This window comes from Falco naumanni, chromosome Z (genome assembly GCF_017639655.2).
Source record: "Falco naumanni isolate bFalNau1 chromosome Z, bFalNau1.pat, whole genome shotgun sequence".
NCBI lineage: Eukaryota > Metazoa > Chordata > Aves > Falconiformes > Falconidae > Falco > Falco naumanni.
This window is the reverse complement of record NC_054080.1, coordinates 46,941,562-46,969,387: the sequence shown is the minus strand read 5'-3', so window position 1 is coordinate 46,969,387 and position 27,826 is coordinate 46,941,562. Positions and strand designations below refer to the sequence as shown.

Below are 27,826 nucleotides of genomic sequence, written 5' to 3'. Positions count from 1 at the left end.
ATTTCTTTTTCTTCCCACGCTACCCAGGCTTGCATGACCACCTAATTCCCTCTCTCCAAAGTGATACCAGCTTCCCTTCTCTCTTACACATCTAAGTCAGTACCACATCCTCTGAATACAATAGCTTCATCAACATCCAGTAGACATGAAGTCTATTTGTTGTATCTACACCATCTTTAAAACACAGTTTAGGCATGCTTAAGTACAGAAATATTTACTCTTGACATTCAATGACCCACAGATCTGCAAACCGGAATGCAAATCACAATCTGGTCTTCAGGTCCTCCCTGTGCTTCTACATGGTCACATCCAACAGCTCAAAACAGCAAGCCCTCAAAACATGAGTGCTGGGCTGCCAGACTCTTGGGCCCATGGGAGGCATGGCAAACCCCAGGGCAACCGGGCACAAGGAGGAATCCAATCACTCTATTGGATGTGGGCCACAGTCTAACACAGCGGCCTGAAACGTACATGTTTCAAGCTGACACCGGTGTGCACTTGCAGATGATACTTTGCCCTTAGCAGAGTAATTTTGACAAACACACAAAAATCAAGGATTTTGTACCAGCATGGCTCACAATAAGCAGGGCTAACTTCTCCATGCCATCACTGAGCAGAAGGAAGCCACCACCCAGCCAGCTGCCAACGCCACCTCTTAGGCTGCTCTGTCACCACAGCCTGCTCATGGGGTTTGACAGCCCCGAGAAAGTCGCCCGATATTTATTTGACGTACAGGTAGCATCGCTGCTCGCCTAAAGAACTGCAAGCAGAGAAGAGCCAAGGGATCTAGCCAGGGCGGGCACAAGCGGGGCGCTGGGCGCCCCGATCCTGCGGGACCCCGCAATGCGCCGGCGCCGAGGCACCCCACGCAGGGGCTGGCCCGCACCCCCCAGCGCCACGCCGAGCAGCCGCGCCGCCCCCGGGAATCCCAGACCGCCCACGCCGCCCTCGGCCGCCTCCCGCTGCCGCCACGGCCACGCCCCCCGGAGGGCGGGGCGGGCGCGCTGCACTCACTTCCTTCGCACCCTCCCGAAGCAGACGCAGCTCGGGCGGGCGGGCGGCCGGCCGGCGTGCTCGCTGCCGCGGATCCCCGTGCGCGTCCTCAGCCCGTCCCCCGCGGCTCCTTACCGCCCCTGGGCGGCAGCGTGCATGGTCCGGCTCGGAGGTGGCGACGGAGGAGGTGGGGCCGATGGGTGGGTACTGCTCCCTCTTCCTCCTCCTCCTCCTCTTATTCTCCTCCCTTCTGTCCCTCTCAGTCTTTCCCTCGTCTCTTCTGCCGTCTACGGAGCATCTCGCTTCGCGCAGCGGCCGCCGCTGCCGCTGCTTCGGGAACAAAGGAGGGAAGCGGCGGCGGCGGTGCTGCCAGCTTCGCGTCCCCCAGTCCCTCTCCTGCCCCGGCTGCCGCGGCGCTTTCTCCGACACCCGCTGCGGGGTTTCTGGCCCCCGCCGAGAGCAGGTAGGTGAGGGGGGCTGGGCTGGGCTCCCCAGGGCCCTCACGGCAGCGAGGGGTGCTCGGGCCTCCCCGCGGGCGATCCTGCCGCTCTCTGCCTCTGCCAGCGGCCTCCTGCCGGCTGGTCCGCGGCGCGGGGCCAGGCCGGGGGCCGGGCCGGCGCAGAGCTGTGCCCGGCCGGCGGCGAGGCTGTGCGGTTTCCCTGACTGGCGGTGGTGAGTCCGTGGGAGCCGGCAGCGGCACGGGGGCCTGGCGGCGGCCGGCCCGGGCGTGACTCAGGGGTTTGCGAGGAGCGGCTCGGCCCCGCCGCCCCGGCTGGGCACCTCCGGCCGCCGTAGCTGCTCCTTGGCCCCGCAGCCTCTGGGTCTTTTGTGTTCCGGTGTCCTCGGCGGATGAGGCGGGGAGGCGGGGGGGTAGCAATTAAACCGCGCTGCGGGCGCTTGGCAGTGGCTCCGCTTTTGTCTCATTCGCCCATCCGGGCTTCACCCTTCTCGGGAAGTGCCCGGTGTCGATTCGTACTCTCCGTATCGACCCCTCCGCCCCGGTTTCCCCGAGAGTGGCCGTGCAGGGGCGAGCGGCCCGAACCGCCTCGGTCAACTCCCCTTGCGCTTTGTTTCTGTGTTTCTCTTGTTTAACTGTGGTCCCTCTCCCAGAGGAGGATGATGAGGTAAGTTAGTATTTAGGCCAGCAAGCCCATCGCTGACGCAGTTCCCGGGGTTTATGGTTGATTTCAGTGCACGCTGGGGCCTTTATTTCCGCCGTTACACTGAAATGCGGGACCGCTGCGCGGCCAGGAGCTGCGTTGTTCCCGCCGCCTCGGGGGCGGAAGGGCGGCTGAGCTGCAGGGCCCGGGGCACCGGCAGGATACACGCTGCCCCCCACACCCCGACCTTCGCTGGTAACGGCGAGGGTGAGCGGCCTGAGTTGCTGCTGGACTTAACACGCGGAATAAAAGCTCTCATTGTGTTGGGAGGTCCCGGGGCCAAGCAGGAGCACCCCTGAGGTGAAGACCGGCTCCTGTTGGTGGCAGAACGAAGACTTCTTTTTTTTTTTTTTTTTTAAATCATAATCTTCTCTTCCGGAAGAGGAACAGTTGGGTTTAACCACCCACCGCCGGGATGATGGGGCGCGTTTGCGAAGCGGTGGCGGCCCGCTGGGCCCCGAGCACACCCCGCCGTCCTCCGCGCTGCGAGCCGCCGGCGGCGATGGCAGCGGGAGATGACGGGCCGGTGATGCTGCATTTTCCGGATTGGATTTCCGCACCCCCGTGGAAGGGAAGGGTGATCGGCTGCCGTCGCGGGGGCCCGGTGGGTCGCGCCGGAGCCGGCGGCCTGCGGGAGATATAAATAGGGGCTGACTTCAGCGTGCCGGCGGAGCGGGCCGTCACGTCGCAGCCGTCTGACAGGCGGAAGCGCGGGCGCTCGCCCATGTGACCGGCCGGGGCGGCGCGGCCGGGGGGCTGATCGTCGGGACAGCGGCACCGAGCTGGTGCGGGGGGGCTTAGCAGGCTGCCGGTGCGCGAGGGCCGGCCAGGGTGGTGCAGGGCGGCGGTGGGCGCTTTCAGGAGAAACAGGGCTGGCACCTGGGTCACCTTGCAGAGCCTGGCAAAGTGCGACTTACCAGGCATGGGGTGACAACGACATGAGCTTTGAATTAGGGGTGTGCGTTACAAGTAGTGGGAGAATGTGCTGATAAAGGAGCCGTGGAGACTCTGATTTGTAGCAGGCTAATACCAGCATTAGCACCTAAAGCTAGATTTAGTAAGTGGTGAAACGTGTTTGCAGCACGCTCATTGGTAAGTGGAGCTAGTCGGTTGAGATTGGTGGTGGCGGTGTGTGATAGCACTTTGAGCTTAGCTGCTAAATAAAGGGGCAGAAGTATGGTCTTTATTTGTATTGCATGGGCATAGGCCTACACGACAAGATGACAAGATTTTGGTTTTTTTAGATTTCTCTAGGTGGGTCATGGTTTCTTCTGACTTCCTTGACTGCTGTGCATAGCTGTAAAACTATCACAGTAAGCGTGAAGCTGTTTTGTAGGCCTGGAAAGAAACAATTTATATCTGGAAGGTGTTGTAAAGGCATGAATAATACAAGTATTTATACCTGGAAAATTAGGTCCTGGGACCACCAGCAGACGAGCAGATGAATTTTGCTGGTTTACTTTCTCCTGCTCTTCTAACTCTTGGAGATTTAGTTTAGCTAGACAAAGGCATCTGTCAGTTGCAGTTGTCAAACTAGTGGAACGTAAATGTACTACTTGCAGTGTGGGATTCCTTAATTAAAAGAAGTATTTGTCTATACACTGTAATGAATTTGCTTCTGGTGTTTTTGACTTATGAGCATCAGCAGTGAAATATCTCTTAATGTGACTGTTCCTGAATAGAAAGACAGGAATCTAGAGGTTACACTAAAATGTCTCCAGGTGCCATGTACAGTGCTTCTACTAAATTTAAATTTTGGGAGGACAAGCACAGTATTATTAGTGCCCTCAATTTGTAGCAGATTGCTTGATTACTGTGTTCCAGTTTTATTGCCTTTGGGAATCAAGGGTTTGGTTGCTGCTCACTCTTTCTACTAACCTTGCTTTGCAGAGGTTAACTGGTAATGAAGGTGAAGTATTTTTACTCCTGACTTCTGCAGTTCATGGCAAAGAGTTAGCATTGTCTGCCTGTCGGAGGTTCAGAAGGCTTGCTGTAACTTTATTAAGACAAAGAATTTAACTGGTGCTTTTTTAATATATTTAGGCTGTGTAATGGAACATATTTAAGCTTAAAGTTGTTAATTTTATTTCTCTTGGAAGAGTAGGACCTAGTCTAAACTTATTATTTCAGAAATGCTCTTTAGGTTCTTGGTTGAAGGGCCTGTTGTACACATGTTCTTGCCAGTTGGTACTCAGTATCAGGTTTCATAAACAATTTAAGCAATGTTCATGGTCTTGTTTTGGAAACTCCTTCTAAAGATAGGAATACGGACTTTAAATGGCTGGTGCCAGTACTTCAGAGATTTTTATTGTTCTGTTTAATAAATGTGTTGTGAGAGTAGGAACTGCTAATAGTGGAATTAGCATCAAAATGATGCAAAATCAATGTTACTGGAAAAGTGGGGCTCTTCTGGAGTTGGGGGGGGGGGGGAAATAAGCTGTTATTTGCCAGAACTTTTTAATAGATAAGAAATTGGTCTTGCTTATTCTGCATATCGCTATTAGTGCTCAGAGGATGGTGATAAAGGACTTTTTTGGCTGTCAGAATTTAATTTGGTCATAACCTGCACATGCAGCTCAGTACTCAACAAGTACATTGTTTCTTAGTATTGGTGTGATGATACTTTCTTCTCTTAAAGGTTCGTAACTATGTTATTCAGCAATACAATTGCACTATTGAATGGTATATTAACATCCATATAACCCTCTTTAAGAATACTGGTATCATTTTTGGGTGCAGGGTGAGCAGACATACTTTAATTCTATAACCCATAATTGATTTTGGTGACATGCCAGCTCCTAATGCAGTTCTTGGTTTTATTTACAGCATTGAAATGACTCAGGAGACAAACCAGACCCCAGGGCCCATGCTGTGTAGTACGGGATGTGGATTTTATGGAAATCCTAGGACAAATGGGATGTGTTCTGTTTGCTACAAAGAGCATCTTCAGCGACAGCAGAACAGTGGTAGAATCAGTCCGATGGGTAAGGTTGTCTGTGGCTTTTTTGCTTTTCTTACTTTTAAAATATACAGAAGATGATGAGGAATCCCAGAACACTTTTCAGGAGAACTTCTGAAAGCTGTGTACTAAAACAATATCAAGAAGGAGAATACTACTTTAAATTACTACAAAGATAAAAATTTAAGCGTAATGTGTAGTGCTACACTTGGCATTCAGCCATAACTTGCTTTGCCAGTTAGCCTCTTCTGTTAGCACATATTTGTAGAATCTTTGTATTTTGTTTGTAAACAGTGTAGCCTGTCTTAAAGGAAGAAGTAATATGCAGCACCAGTGAAGATGGTGTGCAGACAGTTCGTAGCTGTATATGAAACTATTTGACTAGCATATATTCTACAGTTTGTTCATAACTAATTTGTTAAACTCCTCTTACATAGGAACAGCCAGTGGTTCAAACAGTCCTACCTCAGATGCTGCATCTGTACAGAGAGCAGAGACTAGCTTAAACAACTGTGAAGGTGCTGCTGGGAGCACATCTGAAAAATCAAGGTAAGATGAAGGTATGACTTCGAGGTTTGAGTGAGCTGGAGTGTGCTGCAGCCTGAAGGCCTGCAGCAATCCTGCCTTAGTGCAGTGAGTTTCTGCAGAGGAAGAAAGGACGGTCTGTTAGACAGGGGTTTATGAATCTGTGTAAATGAAAACTGATTAAAATATGTGGGGTTGACTGCTACATTTAAAAGAATGTTTCTGATTCATCTGAAGAAATACTTGCTACAGGTTTGCCTGTTTTCTTCTAGAGTAACTAAAATGGAGTAAAAGATGTGTTTTGAAGATAATAGAAGCAGAGGACAGGAACATGTATCAGTAGTAATTGAATAGGTGGCTTATTAATAGATCTGGACAGTTTAAGCTTTTATTATGAATGCAAAACTAATGTAAATTTTGTGTTTCATTGTACTTAAACAGAAACGTGCCTGTTGCCGCTTTGCCTGTAACGCAGCAAATGACAGAAATGAGCATCTCAAGAGAGGAAAAAGTAACACCAAAAAGTGAGACTGAGCCAGGTATGTTTGCAGAGTAACACTGGGTTCAACTGTTGGCGTAACAGAAGCTGATCGTTTGTTTACTTTCTAAGCAGGCATCTCCAGTTGCAGTGTTGGAACTGTTAAGATGATTAAGTACTTTTTTTGAGTACTCTTCAAAGAATCAAGAAAAAGGATAGTGGCACGGTAGAGTTTTAAGAGGCATGTTCAATGTTAGTGAAAATACTGTCACCTGTGAGGGTGGTTTTGGTTCCCAAATCTTTCTTTTTTAAGAGTAAGGCATGCTAAAACCGCATTTCAGCAAGGCGTTTGGTTCTGAAGTCAAAATGTTAAGATTTGTGTGTGCTGTTTAGCAGTACAAATCCTGCTGACTCATGACAGTCAGAATGGCTTGTTGCATGTGGAGAATGGAATTCTTCATAAATTACTTTTTACAGAGGAGTGAGGCTGTGGGGGAAGGGAATACTGATATAAAAATACTAACGAAAGCTGTTTAGGATTCTTGAACTGAGTAATCAGTTGATATAACCAAAGCATTGTTCTGCAGGTGTGGGATACTTGTGGCCTTCATTGCTGGGTTTGAATTGTCAAATGAAAAATTTTATTCTTGTACTGGAAGTTAGCAGCTGTAGTAGTTAGTGCAAACTGTTTCTTGGAGGGAGGTGGGGAGGGGCAGCTTTCTTATCTACAACCAGTAAGTGAATTCATATCAATTTGTTCAAATGGATGTCTTAGCACACTTATTCCATGCTTATATTCACACTTTTTAAATTTAACAGTTCTAAACCACAAAAAGCTTATGTTTAGTATGAAGCTGATTTTTAGTGTGAAGTCTCTTCACTCAAGTTGAAGATAAATGTATTTTTTCAGTTTTGAAATCAGTGAAATTAAAATTGTAGGAGGTGCTACTCAGCCCTGTATAAAAGTGATTTTTATCTAGGTATATTTTTGCCAGCAAAGACTGCTTTAACACCTGAATGTAATTGCTCAGTATTCGTACAGAGGATTTTACCATTTACAGGAAGCCCTACAAGACTTACATGATAAGTCAAGATTTTGTGACATGGATTAAAGTACAGTTATACAATATATTAGACTTTCTATTATGTATAGACTGAGAAGATATTTTTGCAGCTATTAACTTCCTGTAACTGATGTCTTCTGAAGAGGCTTTCTGTACATAAATGAGAAATAATTTAGACTTTGCTACAATACTCATAAACCCATCTCGCCATGTTATGAATTCCTACTTGAAATGTGGCAAGCAGGAGAGAGGAATACATGAAATGGTAGTGGTAGAGGTGGTGGTGAAGTAGCAGGTGGCTTTACTCTTACTAGAACTTCCAGTAGGAATTTGTCCTTTTGCCAGGTGTAAAGGACAATTTTCAGTTATTGTTGATCTGTTACGTGTTTTTCAGGTACTGTGGGTCAGCTGTATCATGGGTAGTGTCATACAGCACTGTTGATTAGAACAGGGTGAAGGAGAAACAAGAGTAGCATGTATTAATTGTAAATAACCTTGCAGGTTGAAACTAGTAAAACCTGTCACAAGCTTTTGTAGAGATTGCTGGAAAAAATACCAGAACTTCATTGTTTTGGTAAAAAACTTGTGGAACAAAACTGCCTTCCTGAGTACATACTTGTAAATTTGTGAGACAGCCTCAATGGCAGTAATAGCAGAGTTCTATTTTAAGTATTATGATTTAAACAGATTGTAGATAGCATAGAATAATGTCCTTATATGCTGTTAGGGTTTGTTGGACATCTGAACTGTGTAGTGTTAGCTGTAGTCACTGGTACACTGATCTGTCTTGCAGGCAAAAGACTTTTTATAAAAATAGTCATGTCTGGACTAGTTGCATTTTTTCTTCTCTTCCTTTTCCCAGCAGCATTCAATATGTGTTGGTCACCCCTCTCAAGGAGGATTTGAAACAACGGTAAATAATTCACATCACCTCATAACAACAAAGCTAATGCTGTCTATGAGGTGTAATCCTCTAATGTTGTGGAGTTGCTAATGAAAACACAGCCTAGTTGTAAGCACAGTCTGACCCTAGCAACTGCACCTCATAACTGTCTATTACCAAGTAACAGATCATGAACAAACAATGTAGCCTTCAAGCAAGGTAGATTGTTCTCCCCTTAATGTCTTCAACAGTATGAAGTCACCTTCTCTTCTGCCAGATTTTCATTGGCAAATGAAATTTTGGATATTTCCCTACAAGCCAAAAAGTTAAAACTAGAACTACATCTGGTGAACTGATCTATTTTTTTAGCAGTCTGTAGCATAGAATTATACTTGCTTGCTGTTGGGACTGAAGCAACTGACTTGAAGGTAGTGAAATTGAGACCAATGAAACTTAACAGGCTTAATTGTCCTGATTGTTTTGTTTTTTTGGTTTTTTCACCCTGATTTTTTTTTTCCCTCCCCCTTCACACAGGTTGAGATTGCGGCCTGGATTCTCATTCAGAACAAATCTGGTGCTAATACAATTAATTGTATCTTAACATTTAAAGGAGGAAAGGCATGATGGATATAACTGCTCTGGTTGGCTGTAATTCGCATGTCTAATGTGCTGTTTTCTTGTGACTGGTACTTTCTTAGTTCAACTTGTTTATTGCAGTTTTAGAATGGAACAGTGGCGTATATTCAGTGCAGTTGTCTGAACTGCTCATGAGTCAGAAGTATAAACTTTATGTGCAAACTCATATTCATAAGCAAGCACTATTTACAAAATACTTTTTACAGGATTTTGATAAGGTTCTACACTTAAGGATTGAATTCTAATACAGTCTTGACTGAAGTCAGAATATACCTATCACAGAAATATGATTCATAGTTGCTTTTTTGCTGTGTTGAGTTGCAGGAATTAAATGCAAGACCTAGCAAACTCCTTTCCTTGTGTTAAGCAATCAGAGCAATCTATCTACCAAGTTGGTGAGGCATAGTGGAGCCTGTTCCTTAAAAAACATGAGCGGGTTGGGTTTTTTAGCAGTTACTCAAATGGAAATGGGAGATCTGTAGAAGAAAAATAATTGTATATTAGCAACATAGTTTATTTTTTATCATTATATAACTGTTTTGAAAACAAGTATGTTTAAACAACTATGTTGTTTAAATTCATAGGATATTTCCAGCATTTTCTTGCACTTTTGTAGGTCATTACATTGCTGAATGCTCAGCTTCTGATCAGGTGTTTCCAGACTTAATTGATATCAACATGTGTATCAGGCTTGGAGTTTTGTTTGGGGTGTTCTTTCAGGGTTTTTAGTGGTTTAGGTTTTTTTTAAAACCCAGTAATAGCTCTGTTTTAGGGAGTAGTATAATTAGCTAACATTTTGTGAAGCCACAGCTGCAGAGCATGACTGCTTATAAAGAAAGTGAACCAGAAATTGAACTGATTATGGTATTGTGTAATCTACAATGTTAAAAATACCTAAATACTGTTAACTTTATAATTCCATTCATGGTTTAGCTTACCCTTTCTGTTTCTGAGTAAATCAGCTTCAGAAGACTGCATGCAATGGTGGTTGGCTCACGTGTCTCTTGGATTTCTACCAAACCAATATGATTAGAGTTATTTTACGGCAGTCCTGCATTCAGGTTGAGACCCTGTTATGGGTTACCCTTGCTTATATTGTAGATAAACCAGTGTGTTGCAAGTAGCACTGTGAGTAAGACGCCAAGTAAACAGCTAGCTTTGAGATGTGGTAGACTGAAGATTATATTTGTTAATCTTGTTGCAATGAGTGCCTTGTTAATCTGACTTATTTTCACGCATGACTATAGTACTTTAGGCATGTTGCTATGTATAGACAGTTCGTTTATGGCTGTTGGTAAAATTGCCTGATAAAACAATTCTGTCTTGTGTTGGAAATAATCATTTCATCTTCATGTTCCCCATGTCTGCTGTAGCTTCACCCTGGATTGAAACAATTCTGAAAGGGATCCATTAGTCTCTCCCAAGCCCTGAAGCTGTTCACCTTGCTTCAGGTGTCTGGGGACCCAGCTGTTGGTTCTGTCATTGTTGGTGATAGGGCACTGTTACTTTAATGGTGGTATGCCACAGACATCAAGTCTTCATGGTGACCAAATAAACCATGTTTCTGTGATACTGAAACTGGGGTATCTTTACATTGTATTAATGTAGCAGTAAAGATACTCAATACTTTATTTAGTTGGGCATGTGGGAGATAGGTTGCATGCTGCCAAACGTTTCTATTCACTTTCTATGTTATGAAATAAAACATGATAGGAGCTTATTCTGCAGCCTTTTGTCATGGGCATCTGGGTCAACATAGCAATTGTAGTTCACAAAGAATAAAGTTTTTATGCTCAGGAAGCCTGATAAAGCATAATAAAATTTTAACCTGGAAAGATGGATAGTATTTATGTACCAGTCCATTTTGTTAATATGCAATGTAAGGATTGTAGTTTCTAGTACAGCTTTCTACTCCATTTCTGCAGAAGTGCAGTCTAATGTCTTTCTGATTACTTTTGACTTTACGTCTTTTGTTCTTGTTGTAATTTAATCTCGTTCTTAATTTTTCCATTTCTTCCATGGTGGGATTTGGTCTTAGCTTCAAGTCAGAATGCTTAAATCAGTTTTCCTTATGCTTTCAAGACTTTGCTCCACTGGTATGCTTACCACTTATAGTACAGTGAAAGTCATGCAGTTTAAGCTGTTGGGATCTTGTTTTGGTTAATTTTTATTTAGTCAGAGAAGCTTTAAAAAACCCATTGGTGTTACTTTGGTAGCCCTTTGTGGTCGCACTTTGATATAGGGAGGGTTAAAAAGTTTGCTTTATTTTCATCATGTTTTGTTCAACTGAAACAGGATTCATACCTTTCCAGTGTGAAATTTGAGGGGAAAATACTTACGGTAGGCGTGCTCTTTTGCAGCAGCTCAACTGGTTTATGTAAGAAAAACTACTGTCAGTTTTGAAAAGCCTGTTCTTAAAGTGGCTTGTAATTTTGAATGGCTGTCCCACATGGTCACTGTGGTTTATACTTTGGGACTGGAGAAGAACTTTGTTCTCCAGTGTCCAAGACCTTTCTGTGTATGCGTTGAATAGCTTTCATGCTGTGGCATGTGGATAACTTCTTTCATCAGAGGCCTTGCTGTTCCCACATGCCTTTTGTAAAGATGCATCTTATCTTCAGACTGCACGTGAAGTTTTCCCAAATTCGTGATGTATTGCCTATATTTATGGCTTTTTTTTCAGGTACCAAATACTAGGTTTTTATTAGTCTTTGTTATCCTAGCAGATCAGTGAGTCTTCCTTGGGCATCATGGAAATGCATCTTACAGTGCCTACAGATAAAAACTTAAGACCAAAACAATAGTTAAAGGCCTGCTCAGCCCGGAAAATCTCTTGCTCCTATGTTTTTCAGCCTTGTAAAAGGAGAACTGGTTTGGTAAAACTCAGGTGAAGTAAACCTGATTGGGTAACCTCTTGAGCTGAGTGTTGGGAAGGGAAATAACCAAGATGATGGAGAGAGGTATATGCCAACAGGAACTCTGATAAAAGGGATGAAACCTGTTTTAGTGGTGAAGGGTTTGCTTCATCTGAAAGTTGTTACTGGTAACTGTAGACCTGCTTCCTCAGTAACGGTTATTTTCCAATGTTTAGCATTTTTTTCAGTCACTTGTTCCATGCTGATCATACAGCAGTCATTCAGAGACTTGGCCTAATGATTAAAGCTGTGATATCTGGCATAAAATGAGTTTCCTATATTGAGGATTGGAACTGTACTTGCCCAGTTGGATTTGACTGACGTGCTAAAGGAAGCCTCTTATGACAAGCAGTTCTCAGGGTAACGTTTGATGAATTTATATTTGCTGCTGATGTCATGCCAGAACAACTACAGTTTACGGTATTTTTCATCTTTCAGGTTGATGAAAAAGGATTTTTCTCACAGAGCTTTAAGTGAGAGGCAGGATAGGCAGCTTTGCCTCTGTCCTAGCTATTACTCAGAAGCACTTTTTTCAAGGTTTGACAAGATAAAAATGCATCATCAAGCTAAACTGGTGTAAAAGAATAGTAGAGTTCTGTATTCATGGGAAGTAATAAGTTGAACATCTTAATTTGGATTTAGGGGGCTGTGCCCCATCTTGTCTTGGGACCTTTGAGTGCCTATTGGCTCGTGTTCTGCTTTTCCTTGGAATATGCTTTAGTGGTGAGGGAAGGATCCTGTTTATCATCCCTTTCAGGAAATGTGCTGCTATAGTTTCTTAAGATACTTTTTGTCATGTTCCAGTTCCTGGCTGGGCTGCCAGTTGTCACAGCTTCTTCATGCAGAGGAGAAAGTATATCTGTAGTAGTTGGTAACATTTTCCCTTAAATGGATTTGTTTTCAGTGTCTTTGTTTTGTGATAGTGATCTACTAGGCTATCTCTGCTTTGGTGATTCCAGGGAAGTTGCTGTTTCCAGTTTTCCTTCCCTGTGGGTATGATAGGCAGTGATAAAGGTTGCTCCTCTTTTCATTTTCTCTTGGTGTGTATTGTGAATGACTTACGCATTTTCTTTTACATCTGATTGAAACAGAATGCATGCTCCCAGGGCTCATATCTGTAAGCTGGTTCTGGTGCAGATGAAACTTCCCTTGACTACCTATACACCACTTGCAAAGTGTGTGAGCATTTCTGGTTCCTCTGTTTAATCTGCCATGTTTTAGGATTATAACTTCATTTTAAAACAAATTAGCAATATAGCAAATCTAAAAGGAGTTTGACCATGCTTTTTGTGAGGTGTTTAGTGATTACTTTCAAGGCCATAGCTAGCAGCTGTTAGCCAAGGTGCATAGTATCCAGCAGGCTTATGCTCTTTGTGATATCACTGGTTTTAACCTGTTTTTTAGTCACAGGCTCTCAAACTGATTAATTGATACTAAACACTGCTCTCCTTGAGATTTAAACACAAGTTCAGAGGATTGTATCAATTCATCTAGAATGTTACTCAAGACAAAATTTTTTCTCAAAACAAAGCAGCAGAAATTACTCCAAGAAGTAGCAATAGCATCAGTGATCATGGTGCTAGTGCTGTAATAATAGTTCTATCACTCAGACCTGGCAGAAGAGCACTGAGACTGAACTTCCAAAACTTTAAGGAAAAGATCTATGCCAGGTGACAGAAATTAAAGGTGATGAAGTGATTAATGGCCTTGGTTATTTGTTAGGACTGTTGCTATAATGTATAAGAAAATATTAGCAGCCATTGTTTTACTGTATGACATTTTTTAAGCACTGAAGATTCCTTATTACCTTTGAGAGCTTGTCACTTTTAAATCTTGTTTAGATTATGAAGTCCTCATTGGGGGCTGTCTTATACAGTGAATTGTGAGGCTTTTTAGGTTAGTGGTAATAGTAAGCTGGGTGTTTAGAGTACCTGTGAACATGGTAATGCGAACACAATTTTAAAAAACAAGTATAAAGGGTAAACAGAAAACCAATCAATATAACTGTTTCTTCATGTCAGGGGAAAAAAAATCCTCTTTTCACAGGATACAACATTTACTGATCCAAAAGCATCTCAGCTAACAAATCCTATTTGTGTGTGTAGAGTTTATTACAAATAAGTCCTTAAAGCTTACATATGCTACCTATTCTGTAATGTGTTCTATAGTTTGTTCTATTTTAGAACAATAGGTGTCATACAGCTGGGAGTGTTCAGGAAAAATGTACCAGGAGCAGGTGTTACGTTGTGTACAAAAACAACTCTCTCAGCTTTCCTCTGTACTAGTTTGGATATAAAGATGACATTTTAAAAGTTTCACTGAAAAAAAAAAAAGTACTTTTTTAACCATCAGATTCACAGAAGGGCAAACCTTTATCCTGCAGAGAACTTAAATCAAAGCTGACTCATTTTGTCTGCAGGTGTTCATAACAGAGGCAGTTGAGGAATGACTTATTTTGAAGCTGAATGTAGTACAAAAATACAGATAGTCAGTGTGAATCTGCACTTGATTCCTTAAATTACTGGAAGTGTCAAAAACATGAGAAATCTTTAAACTGTGCGTGTCTTGTAGCTGTGTTCTGGATCTGTCACAGAATCAGTGGCTTGTTAGCTGCTGTCCTTGTGAACTATTTTAGGCATCTTGACTTCACAAGTGTACTGGCAGAGTAATCCTTCTAAAATATGTTCATATTAGTTATGCTCTCTACAGGTATCCCCTCTGTTCAACAACTTCAGCCATGACAATACTGTTACTGTTTTATATTAAATCTTACTTGATCGCATGATTTTTTAAAAATATTAAATGTGTGCTTAGAACTTCTGGAGTGCCTTCCAAATCCTTAATGCCTGTATGTGCCTGTACAGGTGTAACAAGTGTCTTATATTTTCTAGCCGGTGGGACTGTGGGGAAGATCTGATTTGTTTTGTGTAGAGCCAAAAGGGAAGAACAGAGTACCTAGAAATCCCTATTCCTGATTTACATTTTCGTAGACTTGCCTATGTAGTCCTCTGGACAACAAACATCAGGGTCTTTAGTAGAGGTAATTAATACACAAGAAATACATGCATGCTACTGAATAGCTAGTGAAGTCAAGAACAGGAAATCTAACCTTGACTTGCTTTACTTGCTTCAACAGTTGTTACTCAACCAAGCCCATCAGTTTCTCAGCCTAGTACTTCCCAGGATGAAGAGAGAGCCCCTGAGCTGCCCAAACCAAAGAAGAACAGATGTTTCATGTGCAGAAAGAAGGTTGGCCTTACAGGTATGAGAACACCTGTCAATTTTGAACACATTGGTATGATTAGTTGCCTCTTGCTAGATTAAACTTGGTGAAATGTCTCTACCGTTAAATTTAATTTGCTTCTTCAGGATCCCAACAAATTAGTACGGCTGTTCATCTTTCTTACTCTGTATGTCAGAGTACATGAACATACCCTGCTTGTAGTGACTAAGCCCCTAACTTACAACTTGTATATGAAGCTTCCTATTGATGTTGCTGCTTTTTCTATCTACAGGATTTGACTGCCGATGTGGAAACTTATTTTGTGGACTTCATCGTTATTCTGACAAGCATAACTGCCCATATGATTACAAAGCAGAAGCTGCAGCAAAAATCAGGAAAGAGAACCCAGTTGTGGTGGCTGAAAAAATCCAGAGAATATAAATTAACCTGCCTTGTGAAAAGACTGACTTTGTTTTGTTCTTAATACATCCTAGGAGAACATGAAAGAGCAGGTGCATGGCCATTTTCCTTTGTTCTTCAAAGTTTCACTTTCAGCCTTGTCTGTCTTAATGATACTTCAGGATGTTTGGGTGTTTCTTACAGGCAGAATTGGGTAGGTAACAGCCCTTGAAAATATATATGCTCTCCCCAGGATATAATTGGATGGTTAGAAACTTGCACAGGGGACAGACCCTCTAGTTAACATGTGCCAAACAGATATATGCTATCTGCACATTTGCAGCATATCTACTGTTTGAAGTGTATTTGAAGTATATCATCTTTGGCTAGTGTTATGTGCCTGTTTTGAAGAAGGGTATGTCAAAAAGGTTGGTAGCCTAATTCTATCATTTAAAATCTCATTCTCATTTTAGTTTTCACATCCATTGTTTTTCAGCAGAATGTAAGCTATGTAGAGGGGTCAACCATGCCAGTAAGATCAGTGTTGGTGCCATATTTAAGAAAGTCACTTATCAATTATACTGAGAAAAATGGAAAAAATCAGATAAGTATAAAGGGAAAGCTATTTCATAGGTTCCCAAAGGAAATGTGAACTGGCCTGCAACAGTTGTTAGCTTTTTCTTGTATAGCTAGAAATGTTACATAGCACAAGCTTGACATGTTGGCTTACAAAGAAAAGTTATGTAAGTTTAGACATGCCACAGCAACTCTGTCAACTGACATGTGTCTGTCTGATGGGTAAGTTCCTGAAGTGTGGTGTCTGCTTACCTTCTGTGTGTTCGCAGTTCATAAGGGCATAATTTTTTCCTGTTTTCAGTGTAACAGTTGCACCATTCTGCATGGAAAACCATCCCCAACATGGCTGCTGTAGAATTCAGTCGTAGATGGAACCACTCTTGAAGGGTTGTTTTATTACTTTTAATTGTACTTGAGTGTAGAACTGTAGTGTTCTTGGGTGTATTGCATGGGCTGCATTATCTACAGCATTGTACAATAACAACTCTAGAAAAGGCACTATACTTCACTGATGCTTGTCTGGTAATATCACTTCTGTGTTATAATGGAAGGAGGTTTTGTGATGTATGAAACTTGTGTTTATATAAAAACAAGTACAGTTTAGACTAGTGTTGTGGTAATGCCTGTTCTCATCTGTAAATAGCTATGTATGTATACAAGGCGCTACTCCTGAACCTCTGATTTCTATTGCAGTAGTCAGTCATAGTTTTTACTTCATTACTAAAAGCATCTCGGTTTTACTTCTAACTTCATCCTTCTGAGTTACTAGATCTGTAGACATGTACAGATAGTTCATATTTATGTACTGCACATAATCATGCTACCCAGCATCTATGCTATGTTGTATTATGTAAATAATAAAAGTAATGTACAGAAGACAATACTTTCTTTGTGATAGTTTATTGGTTTTAGTTATTGCTGTGATCAGAAAGTGGGCTTGTAAAGTTCAAGGTGCAAAGTTAGTGTAAAATTCTTGTAGATGTTGTCTTTATGCTTAAGCTTGCCTGTGTCTTCATTTCTTATTTGGATATACCAACTTCTAAAATAAGTTGTGTGAGCAGCTGGAATACAGATAACTACTTGATGGCTTGACAAAAATGCCAGCAAACAGCAGCGTGCTTAAAAGGGAGCAAAGGAAGGCACTAGCAACGAACTTCAAAGGCTTTTTCTTTTGCCTACAAAACTTTTTTCCAGTGGATCTGTTACAATAGAACCAGTACACTGGCTATGCCATTCTGTCCACATCTTCATCAGCAGACCTGGGCAGAGTTATTGTCAGGGTCAGCATCCAAATATGATGTTAAATATGCCAGATTTATCCTTCCCAATAAGAAGGACAGCACATGTTGCCTTGGAGGAAGAAATCTTTACTGCTGGATTATGCATAAAAATTGCTTGTATCAGAAATTGATAATGTGCATCCCACCAGTCAGCTGCTACTCACGTGGTATGTTACTACTACAGCTACTATATACATCTCCAATAAGGGAACACAGGTATGCTCTGGGACTTCATTTTCCAGGATGAATTTTATAACTTAATCATGGAATTACTTTAAAGCAGCAAAATTATCATTTTTCTGCCTTCTGTATTGAAGTATAATCACTACTCCACTGCAGCGTAATATGCTGTTCACTTTTTTTTTCTTTTGAAGCTGAGAGTGCCCTGTAACTGGATATTTGAGGAGAATGTGTCTGGGTTTGATACAGTCATGGCTACAGTGTGTGAGGACAGGTAATAGTACTGATACTGGTAGTTAATGGTTATGATGGTCTCATTCTCCCTGTTCTTTCATCTGAACAAAGGCAGTACTTGGGAAGACTTGTTGAAATAGTTGATCTGGAGGAGTGTGTGGAATGAAAAATTCGTCATTGTCCTATAAAATCATGAACTATATCATACATAAATTGCTCACAAGTGGGGTATGAGCCTGTACTCAAATGTAAGTCTGCAAGCTCCCCTGAGCTTTGTTCTTCTAATAATCTATATAGTGTCTCTAATCAAGGAGCCCTGATTCTGTGGAGGCTCGGTGAACACCCAAAGGAGGGGAAGGCTGTTTAAAAAGAGCAGGTATTGACAAAGGAGACAGGGGTAGTATTTATACTTAGGTGCGAACACTGTGGTACGTCTTCCAAGAAAGAAACATGATCAGTTCACATGACACTGATCCTTGTCTAATGTTTGGCTGTTAGACTGAGATGTTTTTAACTTACACATAAACATGCTGTTCTGGGAAGAGTCTTCCTCTGTCCCAAACAACCATACCAGATGATGGGGACTTATTTTAGTTAGGGAACAAAAAGGAACATACAAACAAATGTGTAAATAAAAGCGGCTAAAAGCTGTTTGGTAATCTTCAATCTGGGAAATACTTGCCTAGCTAGTGTTGTAACTGCAATACCATGTTCCACAGGATCCTGTGCAAACTTACTGACAGCTGTTACTGGAATTTGGAGTACAATGATGAGCTTCCTGTGGTGTTTACAACCTGTTGCTCTAAGGCCGATGAGCTGCCAGATGACTTGGTTGTGGTGCATAAGGATGCCATGGGGTCGAGAAGCCCTGACTGTCTTTCTGATACTTAGCTCTTTGAACACGTGCTTCTGAAAGTTCGTTACTCTGCCATGTGTTTTGGAAGGTCAATATTCACAAGTGTAAGGCCATGTCTTAGACACTTGCTTGTATTTATCATGTCTCTTAGTCACTCAGAGAATACTTAACAAGGATTTGACTCATGCCTCTTGTCTGAGTCAAAATGCATGTTGGTTTCTTAATACTGTAGAGCTGCTGAGGAATGTAATCTGATGCATATATTTGAAGGAGGAAATGTAAATAAGGAAATTGGCTTATTTCAGGTATCCAGGTGTGTTAAGCAGCAATGATTCAGTAAGAAAAGGAACTTTGGTTTCTGTATAGGTGTGTGATTTTGTTGTTGTTGTTTGTATTAGGTTCTAAGCTAGCCAAACAATGAAAATGCATTTTATCACAAATGACTTATTACTGACTCCCTTTTTTGGAAACGCCCAGAGAAGTTGGACTGTGCTGTTACTCAGGAGACAAAAGGTCTCTGGCAATACACCTGAAAGTACCTGGATGCCATTAGAATTAATAAGTGATAAACCCAAACAGTTACATGAGGGGAACAGATAGAAAACCTGAGCTGGAAAAATAGTGCAAACTTGTGGAAACAATAAAAAATAGTCCAGGACTAAAGTTCTCTCGATGAGTGCAGTTAGGATTAGTTACCCCCACAGTGAGGTCCATACCTAACAGAGGAAAGTTTGGGTGGTTTGTGTTTTTTGTTTTTTTTTTTTTAAGTGCCATTTCACAGCCCTGAATTACCCCTTCATCTACCGTAAACGCTTCAGTAGATTGTGCTTCAGCCTTTAAATTGCCCATTGTAGTAGTTTGGTGATGGCCCAAGAATAAACAGGGTTGGGTTTAGGGGTTCGGGTTTTTTGTTGTTTTCTGCTGGACTGAAAAGAATGCAGATACCATTTCTGCTTGAAAGGGGACAACAGCACAACAAGACAAAGAACTGGATTTCTGACAGGTCTAAAGAATTGTATTCAGTGGAAGAAGCAAGTCTTGCTATGTGGGATGCAAGATGGCAGACTACAGGCAGCCTGTGATCAAAATGAAAATAGAGGTGTAGAACTGTTGAAGATGGCAGTATACTTACAAAACACTTGTAGCTCGACTGCTGATTTGTTACTTTGACTGTTACTTTGACTCAAGTAACTTAAGTAAGGTATCTGTATCTTTACCTCCTTGTAGTCCTAGCCTTTTTGTCCCTGCCTACAACCACTCACAGCATTTATTCCCAGGTAGCAATAAGCCTTGTTATCATAAACTGAGGTTTACTCAATAGGGAGAGAAAACAAAATAAATAGGATAACTATATCTACTTTTGCACCTGAGTACATGGATGCAGGCTAGACTATATTGTGTTACTGGTCCTGGCATAATAAGGCAGGTTAAGTTTTGCACTTAACTAACCACATGGGTCAAGTGTCTGCCTCTGCAGGTGTTTCACAGTGAGGTTGTCCATGGCCTTTGCCAAGTGAAGGCATTTCCAAACCCCCCCCTTCTCCTTCCAAGGTCCCATTGGGATGCCTTTAATGCTAGATGACTACCATTGGAGTGAGGTGCTATTTATACTCCATACAGAGCTGACATTTCTCAGTTATGTTGTTGTGACTGTGGAGCAAGTTGTTTTATTTTTTTTTGTTGTGCATGTATTGTAAATATGTGTAGGAAGCATGTGTATATCAAGGAATTCATATATAAAGTGCCTTCATCTTTTTCATTTTTCTTCCAGTTACATGCCATATCTCAAAGGATTTGACTGAACCCAAGTCTGATATTTGCAATGTCATATACTGTGGTTATAAAGTGACCTTCTCTGTATAAGACCAGCATGAATATCAGAGTAAAATGAGCATCCCTAATGACAAACTGGGGCTGTGTTTGCTAAATGGATCACTAAAGCTGTGTTGCTCATGCAAAATGTCTAAATCCAAGGAAAGAGTTGGTCATTGACTGCATAATAGCCAAATGTACTTGCCTAATTGGACACCTTAGCTGCCCATGGCTTCGCTTGCTAAGCTACTTTTAAACTTAAAACACGGCTAGATCTGAATTGGTTTTACTGTCCCCCATACCCATAGGCAACCAGCCTCACTGTGGTTCGGTTTGCTGTTAGGGGAAAAAATCAACAGTTTTAAAATGCTTTGTTTAGGAGTTGTTAGGGTTTTTGTGGTCATTTTGGTAGGGCTGTGAGCACTGTTGATGGTAAGTCACTTTTAACCTGGTCTTCCTTGTTCATGTGTTTCTAGGTTCTTTCTATAGCTCCAACAATTCAGTCAATATACATGGAGGCAACATGACTTAAAGGATTAACTGAAGTCATGATTTGGTATGGAGCCCTGCTCATACCTTTTTCCTTTCAGCGTCATTTTCCCACTGCTACATCATCTTCTCACTGATACCTACGGAGATAGGTATCTCTGTCCCTTTATCCAGTGTCTGAAAGGAGTCATTAAATGTTAACCAGGCATATTTAGAGATAATATTTGGACTTGCTTTTACTGGTTGATTTTTATTTTCAGACTTCATTGACAGTGGTCTTTTCATGTACTTCATGTATTTTGTCTTCTGAAAGCATTTTGGTGGTGGTGATGTACTCATACAGCTTGTCGGTGTACTTTTTTGTGAGAGGTGTTGGAAGCACAAGGTGCTTGCGGAGCTACCGCATGGCAAATGTGTAGGTGGAAAAATGCTCCCTACACAGCTCAGGCTTTTCATCTTCAGAGACCTACATTTGTCCCTCTCTAATATTTTTGTCTGGTTGGTGATTGTGCAATGTAGTGAGGCACGATGAAGTCCCACTGTGAATCTTCACTTCTAGTATCACCAAGGTTGTAGCACAGATCTGTTATAAATTGAGACCACAATGGATCATAATCCAATTAAAATTTTATTAATTATAGCAAGTAGAATATGAGCAAAGACAGCGCTGGACGGCAGGGGAGTCTGCGCTCCACCAACTGCCGTGCTGAGCAGTTCAAACAGTCCCTTTTTATACATCTTTACTTCCATGTTCATGAGGTAGTGGAGTTATGCTTTTGTTGTTAGGGGGGTCGTTTTCTGCCTCCTGCTGGTCTTCCTCCTTTGTCTCATTGCCCTGTTTCTGTCGGTTCCTGGACACCTGGTGGCATCCTGGACACCTGGCGGTGATCGTATCTTTTCACAAGTGGCATCCTGCACACCTGGCAGTGATCGTATCTTTTCACAAGCGGCATCCTGCACACCTGGCGGTTATCTTATCTTTTCACAAGCGGCATCCTGGACACCTGGCGGTTTTCACAAGCGGCATCCTGGACACCTGGCGGTTATCTTATCTTTTGTTGTCTAATCTTTACATTTACATATGGACTTAACATAAATTTAAATAAACAATACCCTAGTCCATAGTTTCTTACAATCCCCCCTTTTTCTTTTTATCCTATTATTGTTTATTAGACACTGCTTTCATTCTCGGCACTGTGAACAAACCTTTTTCCACAATCCCAACATTTATCGTAACACTCACAAGGTAATACGTCACAATTACAATAGGCATAATTGGGTAATACATATAATAATAACATACAAAACCAAAACTTAAAAATAACACTTTTTCTTAACACATTCCCTTTTTTTTACATGCGTCACTATCATGGCTAGACTATAGGGATTTCGCATGCGCGGTCTTTCCAGATTTTCCCAACACATTCTGTGGGGCTTTAAAATCGCGCATGCGCATGCTCAAAGGTATACACGGACCATTCGCGTGATCAACAATGGCTACTGCATGCCCAGATGAAGTCCCAAACCCATTTCCCGAGCTTACCACTCCAGTAAGTCTGTTAATGGTAACATTCATGGCACTATGGCCAAATGACAGGTCCCTGTTTTCAATGTAAGGTTTTCTCACCACCAGACCACCACGTCACCTGCCAGGGAAGAAGGGTCTAGAGTGGACATTTCCCCTTCCGAACATTCTGTAAGGTGAGTGTTCTCAAAACGTTTAACCTATATGGTTCATTAGAAAGAAGATCAAAAACTTTTTCTTCCTGTTGCTGTTTAGGCAGAGGGTGCGTTTTTCTGTCATCTCACGTCAAGAACTTATGGCGGAGGTGGAAAAGTATAAAAGACGTTACCATATCCTCGTCTTTGCATTCCTGGCGCTTGTTTTTGTTGCTATTCTATTTTTTTTCTTACTCAGCCTACATTGTTATCTGAATTGTTAAGAGTCAATTGTTTCCAAATTCTTGTTGGCTATTAAAATGTTATTTTGTGTGTACATTTTGTCATACTACTCGCATTTGTTTAATGCCATCGGGTGAAACCATAATAGCAAATTGCATGTTAGTTATAACGTGTCGAATTAATATTATAAAACATGGAACAGCACATGGCAAAAAACAATAAGGTGGCTAATCCACATAACAAATAAAATAGGATTCGTTTTACCGAGGGGCTCCCGAGAAGCTAGGAAAACAAGTCAATATTCGTCTTTCCAAGTTCGGACGGGAACATGGGCTAACTTTCCTGTCTCTGATGTGATTTGTTTAACTACCTCACCATTGTCATCAATTTTCAAACAACAATTGGAAACATTTACTTTACCACAAACACCTCCTTCTTCGGCTAGCAGGTAATCCAGAACCATCCTGTGTTGATAAATTGCATTTCACATCAAAAGCTTTAGCTGTTTGATTAGTAATAATTTCCAAGACAGCCTGTAGACGAATTATATGATTCAGATTGTAGATAGGTTCTCGAGCGCCGTTAATAAGTTCATTAGGAATCCAAGTTGCAGGTCTATAATACTGTATGATACATTGGGGTGTCCATTCATTTAATAAATATTGGTACCCCCCCCAATTCTTGGGAGTCTGGAAAAATCAACTTGCCACTGTTGCCCTGGCTAATTTTCAAACACATTTCACATCGCTGAGTCACCTGTTTTATTACCGTATACAAGTTCTGCCCTATCAATTTCTGTTTTAGACTTTTTTATATAAATTATCAGCTCCCCAATGCATCTTATTATGTTCTATTACGGCTGTGGTCCATATTAAATTGGATGGTACCACTATACGACCATCCCTCAAATAAGTCCACTTATTTATTTTATCATTCATGTCCTGAATGACCTTTAAGTTTTCTTTAGAATAATTGGGCTCCTGATCTGTACTTACAGTTTGGATTTTACCGTCTGGTATTAAGGATAATTCCTCCTTTCCTACCTCCTCTGCTACTTGTATGGCTTCATGGTCGGCCAGGCGGTTTCCAGTTTCCAAATCAGTGCCTTAATGGGCCATCTTATGTTCTTCCTTCCTGGACGACCCTCTTATAACAGAGGGGGCCCTTCCTCACATCAAGGTCTGGCATGGCATATGTCCCCACCGCTCAACGCCTACTGGGTTGCAGCCAGCAGCAGAGCTCAAGATCTTTCTTGGTGGCAAACACAGAGGCCAACCCAGTCTTGCCCTTGATTGTGGTAGGAGGCACTTGACCAGCCTTATTCCTTGTACTTTGTTGTCTTACCCAATCTTCTTCTGACCCATAGACTGGCCAAAAGACATTTTTAGAAATCTTCTTCCCTCCCCATATCTTAGTACAATATTCTATCATCTTCTGCTTATCTTTCCCTAGGGTTCCAGGGAAATATCTCCAATTGTCTAAGATATATGCCAGAGGGGTATTCTTAGGTACAGTGGGTACCCATCCCATGGGATTCGAAGGCTTGCTGCCCTTCGCCCCCATCTTCTGGAATATCCACAAACATACACTCACTCGCTCCCCTTGTTCCTGGCCCAGTCCCTCGCGGGAGATGGGAGACGCAGTACTTAAGAGTCCGCACTCGCTTGGTTCAGTATATCGAACCTCTCACCCGTTATATTCCAGGAAACCCAATCCCGCCCGAACGGCAAACCTTGCAAAAAAATTCGCAATATACTTACGCGTCCTGCGTCTTCGTCCGGACTCCCGTGCACAGAATTTTTATGGGATTTTACCGGTTTCTCCTTTGCTCATTATTCTAGAATTTAGGTTCATCGGTAAGGTTGGAGTAAGCTGTTGGTCGCGGGGCCGCGAAATGTCGCGGGGCGCCTCCCCGGAGGACCAAAGCCCACTGTTCCTTATCCGAGTCACGGCACCAGAAATTGTTATAAATTGAGACCACAACGGATCATAATCCAATTAAAATTTTATTAATTATAGCAAGTAGAATATGAGCAAAGACAGCGCTGGACGACAGGGGAGTCTGCGCTCCACCAACTGCCGTGCTGAGCAGTTCAAACAGTCCCTTTTTATACATCTTTACTTCCATGTTCATGAGGTAGTGGAGTCATGCTTTTGTTGTTAGGGGGGGTGTCGTTTTCTGCCTCCTGCTGGTCTTCCTCCTTTGTCTCATTGCCCTGTTTCTGTCGGTTCCTGGACACCTGGTGGCATCCTGGACACCTGGCGGTGATCTTATCTTTTCACAAGTGGCATCCTGCACACCTGGCAGTGATCGTATCTTTTCACAAGCGGCATCCTGGACACCTGGTGGTTTTCACAAGCGGCATCCTGGACACCTGGCGGTTATCTTATCTTTTGTTGTCTAATCTTTACATTTACATATGGACTTAACATAAATTTAAATAAACAATACCCTAGTCCATAGTTTCTTACAGATCTGAGGAAAAGCAATCTAATTCACTGTTCCTCGTTCCTGTTTATCTACTTACCACAGTGTACACTTACACTGTTTAAAACCCACCCAGCCTGCCTCATTTGTGGATGAGGATTTTCCTTGGGTTGACAGCATTCTTACTGTAGATCTGGTTCAAGCTTACTTTAGTAGGTCAGCAAGAAGTTTGGTATGTGATGACTATTCCCTGAGTTCCCAAGGGAGCCTGTTCAATGATTTGTACACAGGACCATTTGACTCCCAGAGGAGACCAGGTCAGACCAGGTTTAAACAGGATTAGGCTAAAGTAGATTTTCCTTAGTTGTATTTTAAGTAGCATGGGATTTATGAGGGGAAAGTAGGTTTATAACCCTGGAAAAATCTTGATCCCTTTCAGTCTGGTTACAGTCTTCAAAGTGAGACTGAGCAGTTTTCTTTGATTACTATGCTGGACTTACCTGATGGATAATATCCATATGGGCTTACGTATTTCTACTAGAAGATCACCTTCGGTTTGACCGTGCAGGACCAAAGACTTGGTTGTTTTGCTGCCAGTTCAGTCACAACAGTTCACGGAAAGTTCACCAAATACCAGATTTAGGGTAAGGAGGAGTTAAGGACAGGCCAGAGAGGTGAGACCACCACACATGGATTTGCAAGGGCTGCTGAGGAATTGCCGTTTCAGTCTCCTGTCGAGAGGAATTGGCTGGTAGTTTCAAGTGTGTAGCAGTGATGCAAAGGCTGGCATTTACCACCCATGGCTTCAAGGTGTGCTAGCTGAGTCTGAGCCCTTAACCTGCAGGTTGCAGAAGTGGGTTATTTGCTTTCAAGATTATACTATGCTTACATGTAATCACCTGGCAATAAATAAAAGGACCATCAGTGAGAATAGTTCACTGGTTCCTCAGCAAGATCTTCTAAGCCAGACTTTAGAAATCCTATTATGATAGGAAATTGCCTCAGGGTGCAAGTTAATTTACTCAGGTTTCACCTAAGGAGAAGTTGTTGTGTTTACCAGTTTGTCACCTAGTGAGGGTGAATCACAGGTCAGGACAGAGTCATTCCTCCGTGTGAACTGGTCTTGAGTAAACGGAGGCATTTAGCACTCATCCGCAAATAGCTGCTGGAGGCTGTATTGGTGAATAATAACATTAGGACTTTTACAGCCTTCTTCCTCTTCATTTCCCAGGGTAGTTCACGGTGCGGGTAAGGGTTGCTGTCCCTTGTGCACAGAGGAAGGACGCAGTACCCCCCGTACCCCCTCGAAGGTGCGGCTGAGTCCTGCGGGACGCATGGCAGGGTGTTTGCTGTTTGCCTGCAAAGGCTGATATGTAATAACACAGACTTAAAGCAACAAGTAGCAGATTTGCATTCAGGGTAAGAAAGAGTTAAAACAGAAGTGCTGTTGCAGAGGCAGGCTTGTGTGACCTGCAGAGCAGGAAGAGCATCTCCTGCCCTGAATCCTGATGGTGAGGAGGAGGGGGTTGCTGTTGCTGACGATTAAGCAGAAGGACCCGACAATGTCACCCCAATTGCTGCAGCATTTGCAGCACAACAGGACCGGTAACGGCCCCTTTAGGGCAGGCAATGGGTACGAGGAGAACAGAGGTGAGTCTTTAATGGGGAAATTTAGGAAAGTTGGTTGTGAAAGACTTATCAGCATAATCTAATAGGACTAGATAAAGGTTCGAGTTGATTGTTACTAGATAATCGTGATGTTGAAAAGTTGATATAAGGAATAGGGAAGGTGTACAGAAGGTAAGAGAAGAAGAGCTGGGTCGTGCTAAACTGGTAGAGGAGAAGAGGCAGAGACAGAGGAGGAATGTCAGGCAGAAGTGAAAGTGAATCCCTTTCCTATGGGATCAGATCACTGTGCATATTGTAGGGAAGTGGACACTGGAAGCGAGATTGCCCTAAGCTAAAGAACCAGCAAGGGGTTCTGGTGAACTAGGGACTAGGAAAAATGAGGTGGAATTTTTAGTGAATACAAAAACAACGTATTGGTGTTAAACTTCAGTGAAAAGAATTTGTTACAGTTGTGGGAGCTGCTGGCCACCAGGAAAACATCCTGAAACCTTTAAAGTACAAACTAAGAAAACAATAAGAATCCCAAATTCACCAAAATAATCAATTAACTGAAATCTTGAGCTTATCTTTAATTCAACAGAAAAGTGGAAAAGAGGATCTCCCTGAAGTAAAAGAAATCTTTAACCAGGTATATCTGGGAATAAATTCCAGGTAAGGCGAAAAATGCTTTACCTGTTACAGTAAAAATGATAAGCAGGAGGCCTGCCTAACTCAGGTAAAACAATATCCCTTGGTCAACAGGGCTGTGGGGGATATTGGCGTAAAAACTAAAATAAAATACACTCTGTAATAGTTCTGCTAATGTGAATCTGTGTGGTTTGCCATGACAGTGACTTGTTATGGGATGCGCAGATGAAACTGCATTGACAACGAAGTACAAGGAATAAGGTTGGTCAAGTAGCTCCTACCATAGTCAAGGGCAAGACTGGGTTGGCCTCTGTGTTTGCCACCGAGAAGAATCTTGAGCTCCGCTGTTGGCTGCAACCCCGTAGGTGCTGAGCGGTGGGGACATATGCCATGCAAGACCTTGATGTGAGGAATGACCCCCTCTGTTATAAGAGGGTCATCCAGGAAGGAAGAATATAAGATGGCCCATTGGGGCACTGATTTGGAAATTGGAAACCACCTGGCCGACCATGAGGCCAGAAGAGTAGCAGAGGAGGTGGGAAAGGAGGAATTATCCTTAATACCAGACGGTAAAATCC

General features: G+C 42.4%; 1 protein-coding gene across 3 annotated transcripts; it reads left to right on the top strand.

Annotated features, from left to right (window-relative positions):
* Nucleotides 1-1,057: 1,057 nt before the first annotated feature.
* Nucleotides 1,058-16,688, top strand: ZFAND5 (zinc finger AN1-type containing 5). 3 transcript variants are annotated; one of them, XM_040579236.1, is made up of 6 exons: nt 1,058-1,193; nt 4,980-5,137; nt 5,550-5,661; nt 6,079-6,176; nt 14,750-14,875; nt 15,129-16,688. In XM_040579236.1, the coding sequence occupies exons 1-6, from the start codon at nt 1,150-1,152 to the stop codon at nt 15,275-15,277; spliced, it is 687 nt and encodes a 228-aa protein (XP_040435170.1). In that variant the 5' UTR covers nt 1,058-1,149; the 3' UTR covers nt 15,278-16,688. The 3 variants fall into 3 exon arrangements, with proteins under 3 accessions (XP_040435170.1, XP_040435172.1, XP_040435171.1); XM_040579238.1 differs by having other exon boundaries at nt 1,098-1,180; XM_040579237.1 differs by lacking the exon at nt 1,058-1,193 and adding an exon at nt 1,241-1,456.
* Nucleotides 16,689-27,826: the final 11,138 nt, after the last annotated feature.

What these genes read in the sequence shown, in the direction of transcription:
- ZFAND5 (XM_040579236.1), top strand. Translation starts at nt 1,150, where the DNA reads ATGGTCCGGCTCGGAGGTGGCGACGGAGGAGGTGGGGCCGATGG. An exon ending in TGGTAGAATCAGTCCGATGG is followed by an intron (nt 5,138 to 5,549) that starts GTAAGGTTGTCT and finishes CCTCTTACATAG; the next exon opens with GAACAGCCAGTGGTTCAAAC. An exon ending in AAAAAGTGAGACTGAGCCAG is followed by an intron (nt 6,177 to 14,749) that starts GTATGTTTGCAG and finishes TTGCTTCAACAG; the next exon opens with TTGTTACTCAACCAAGCCCA.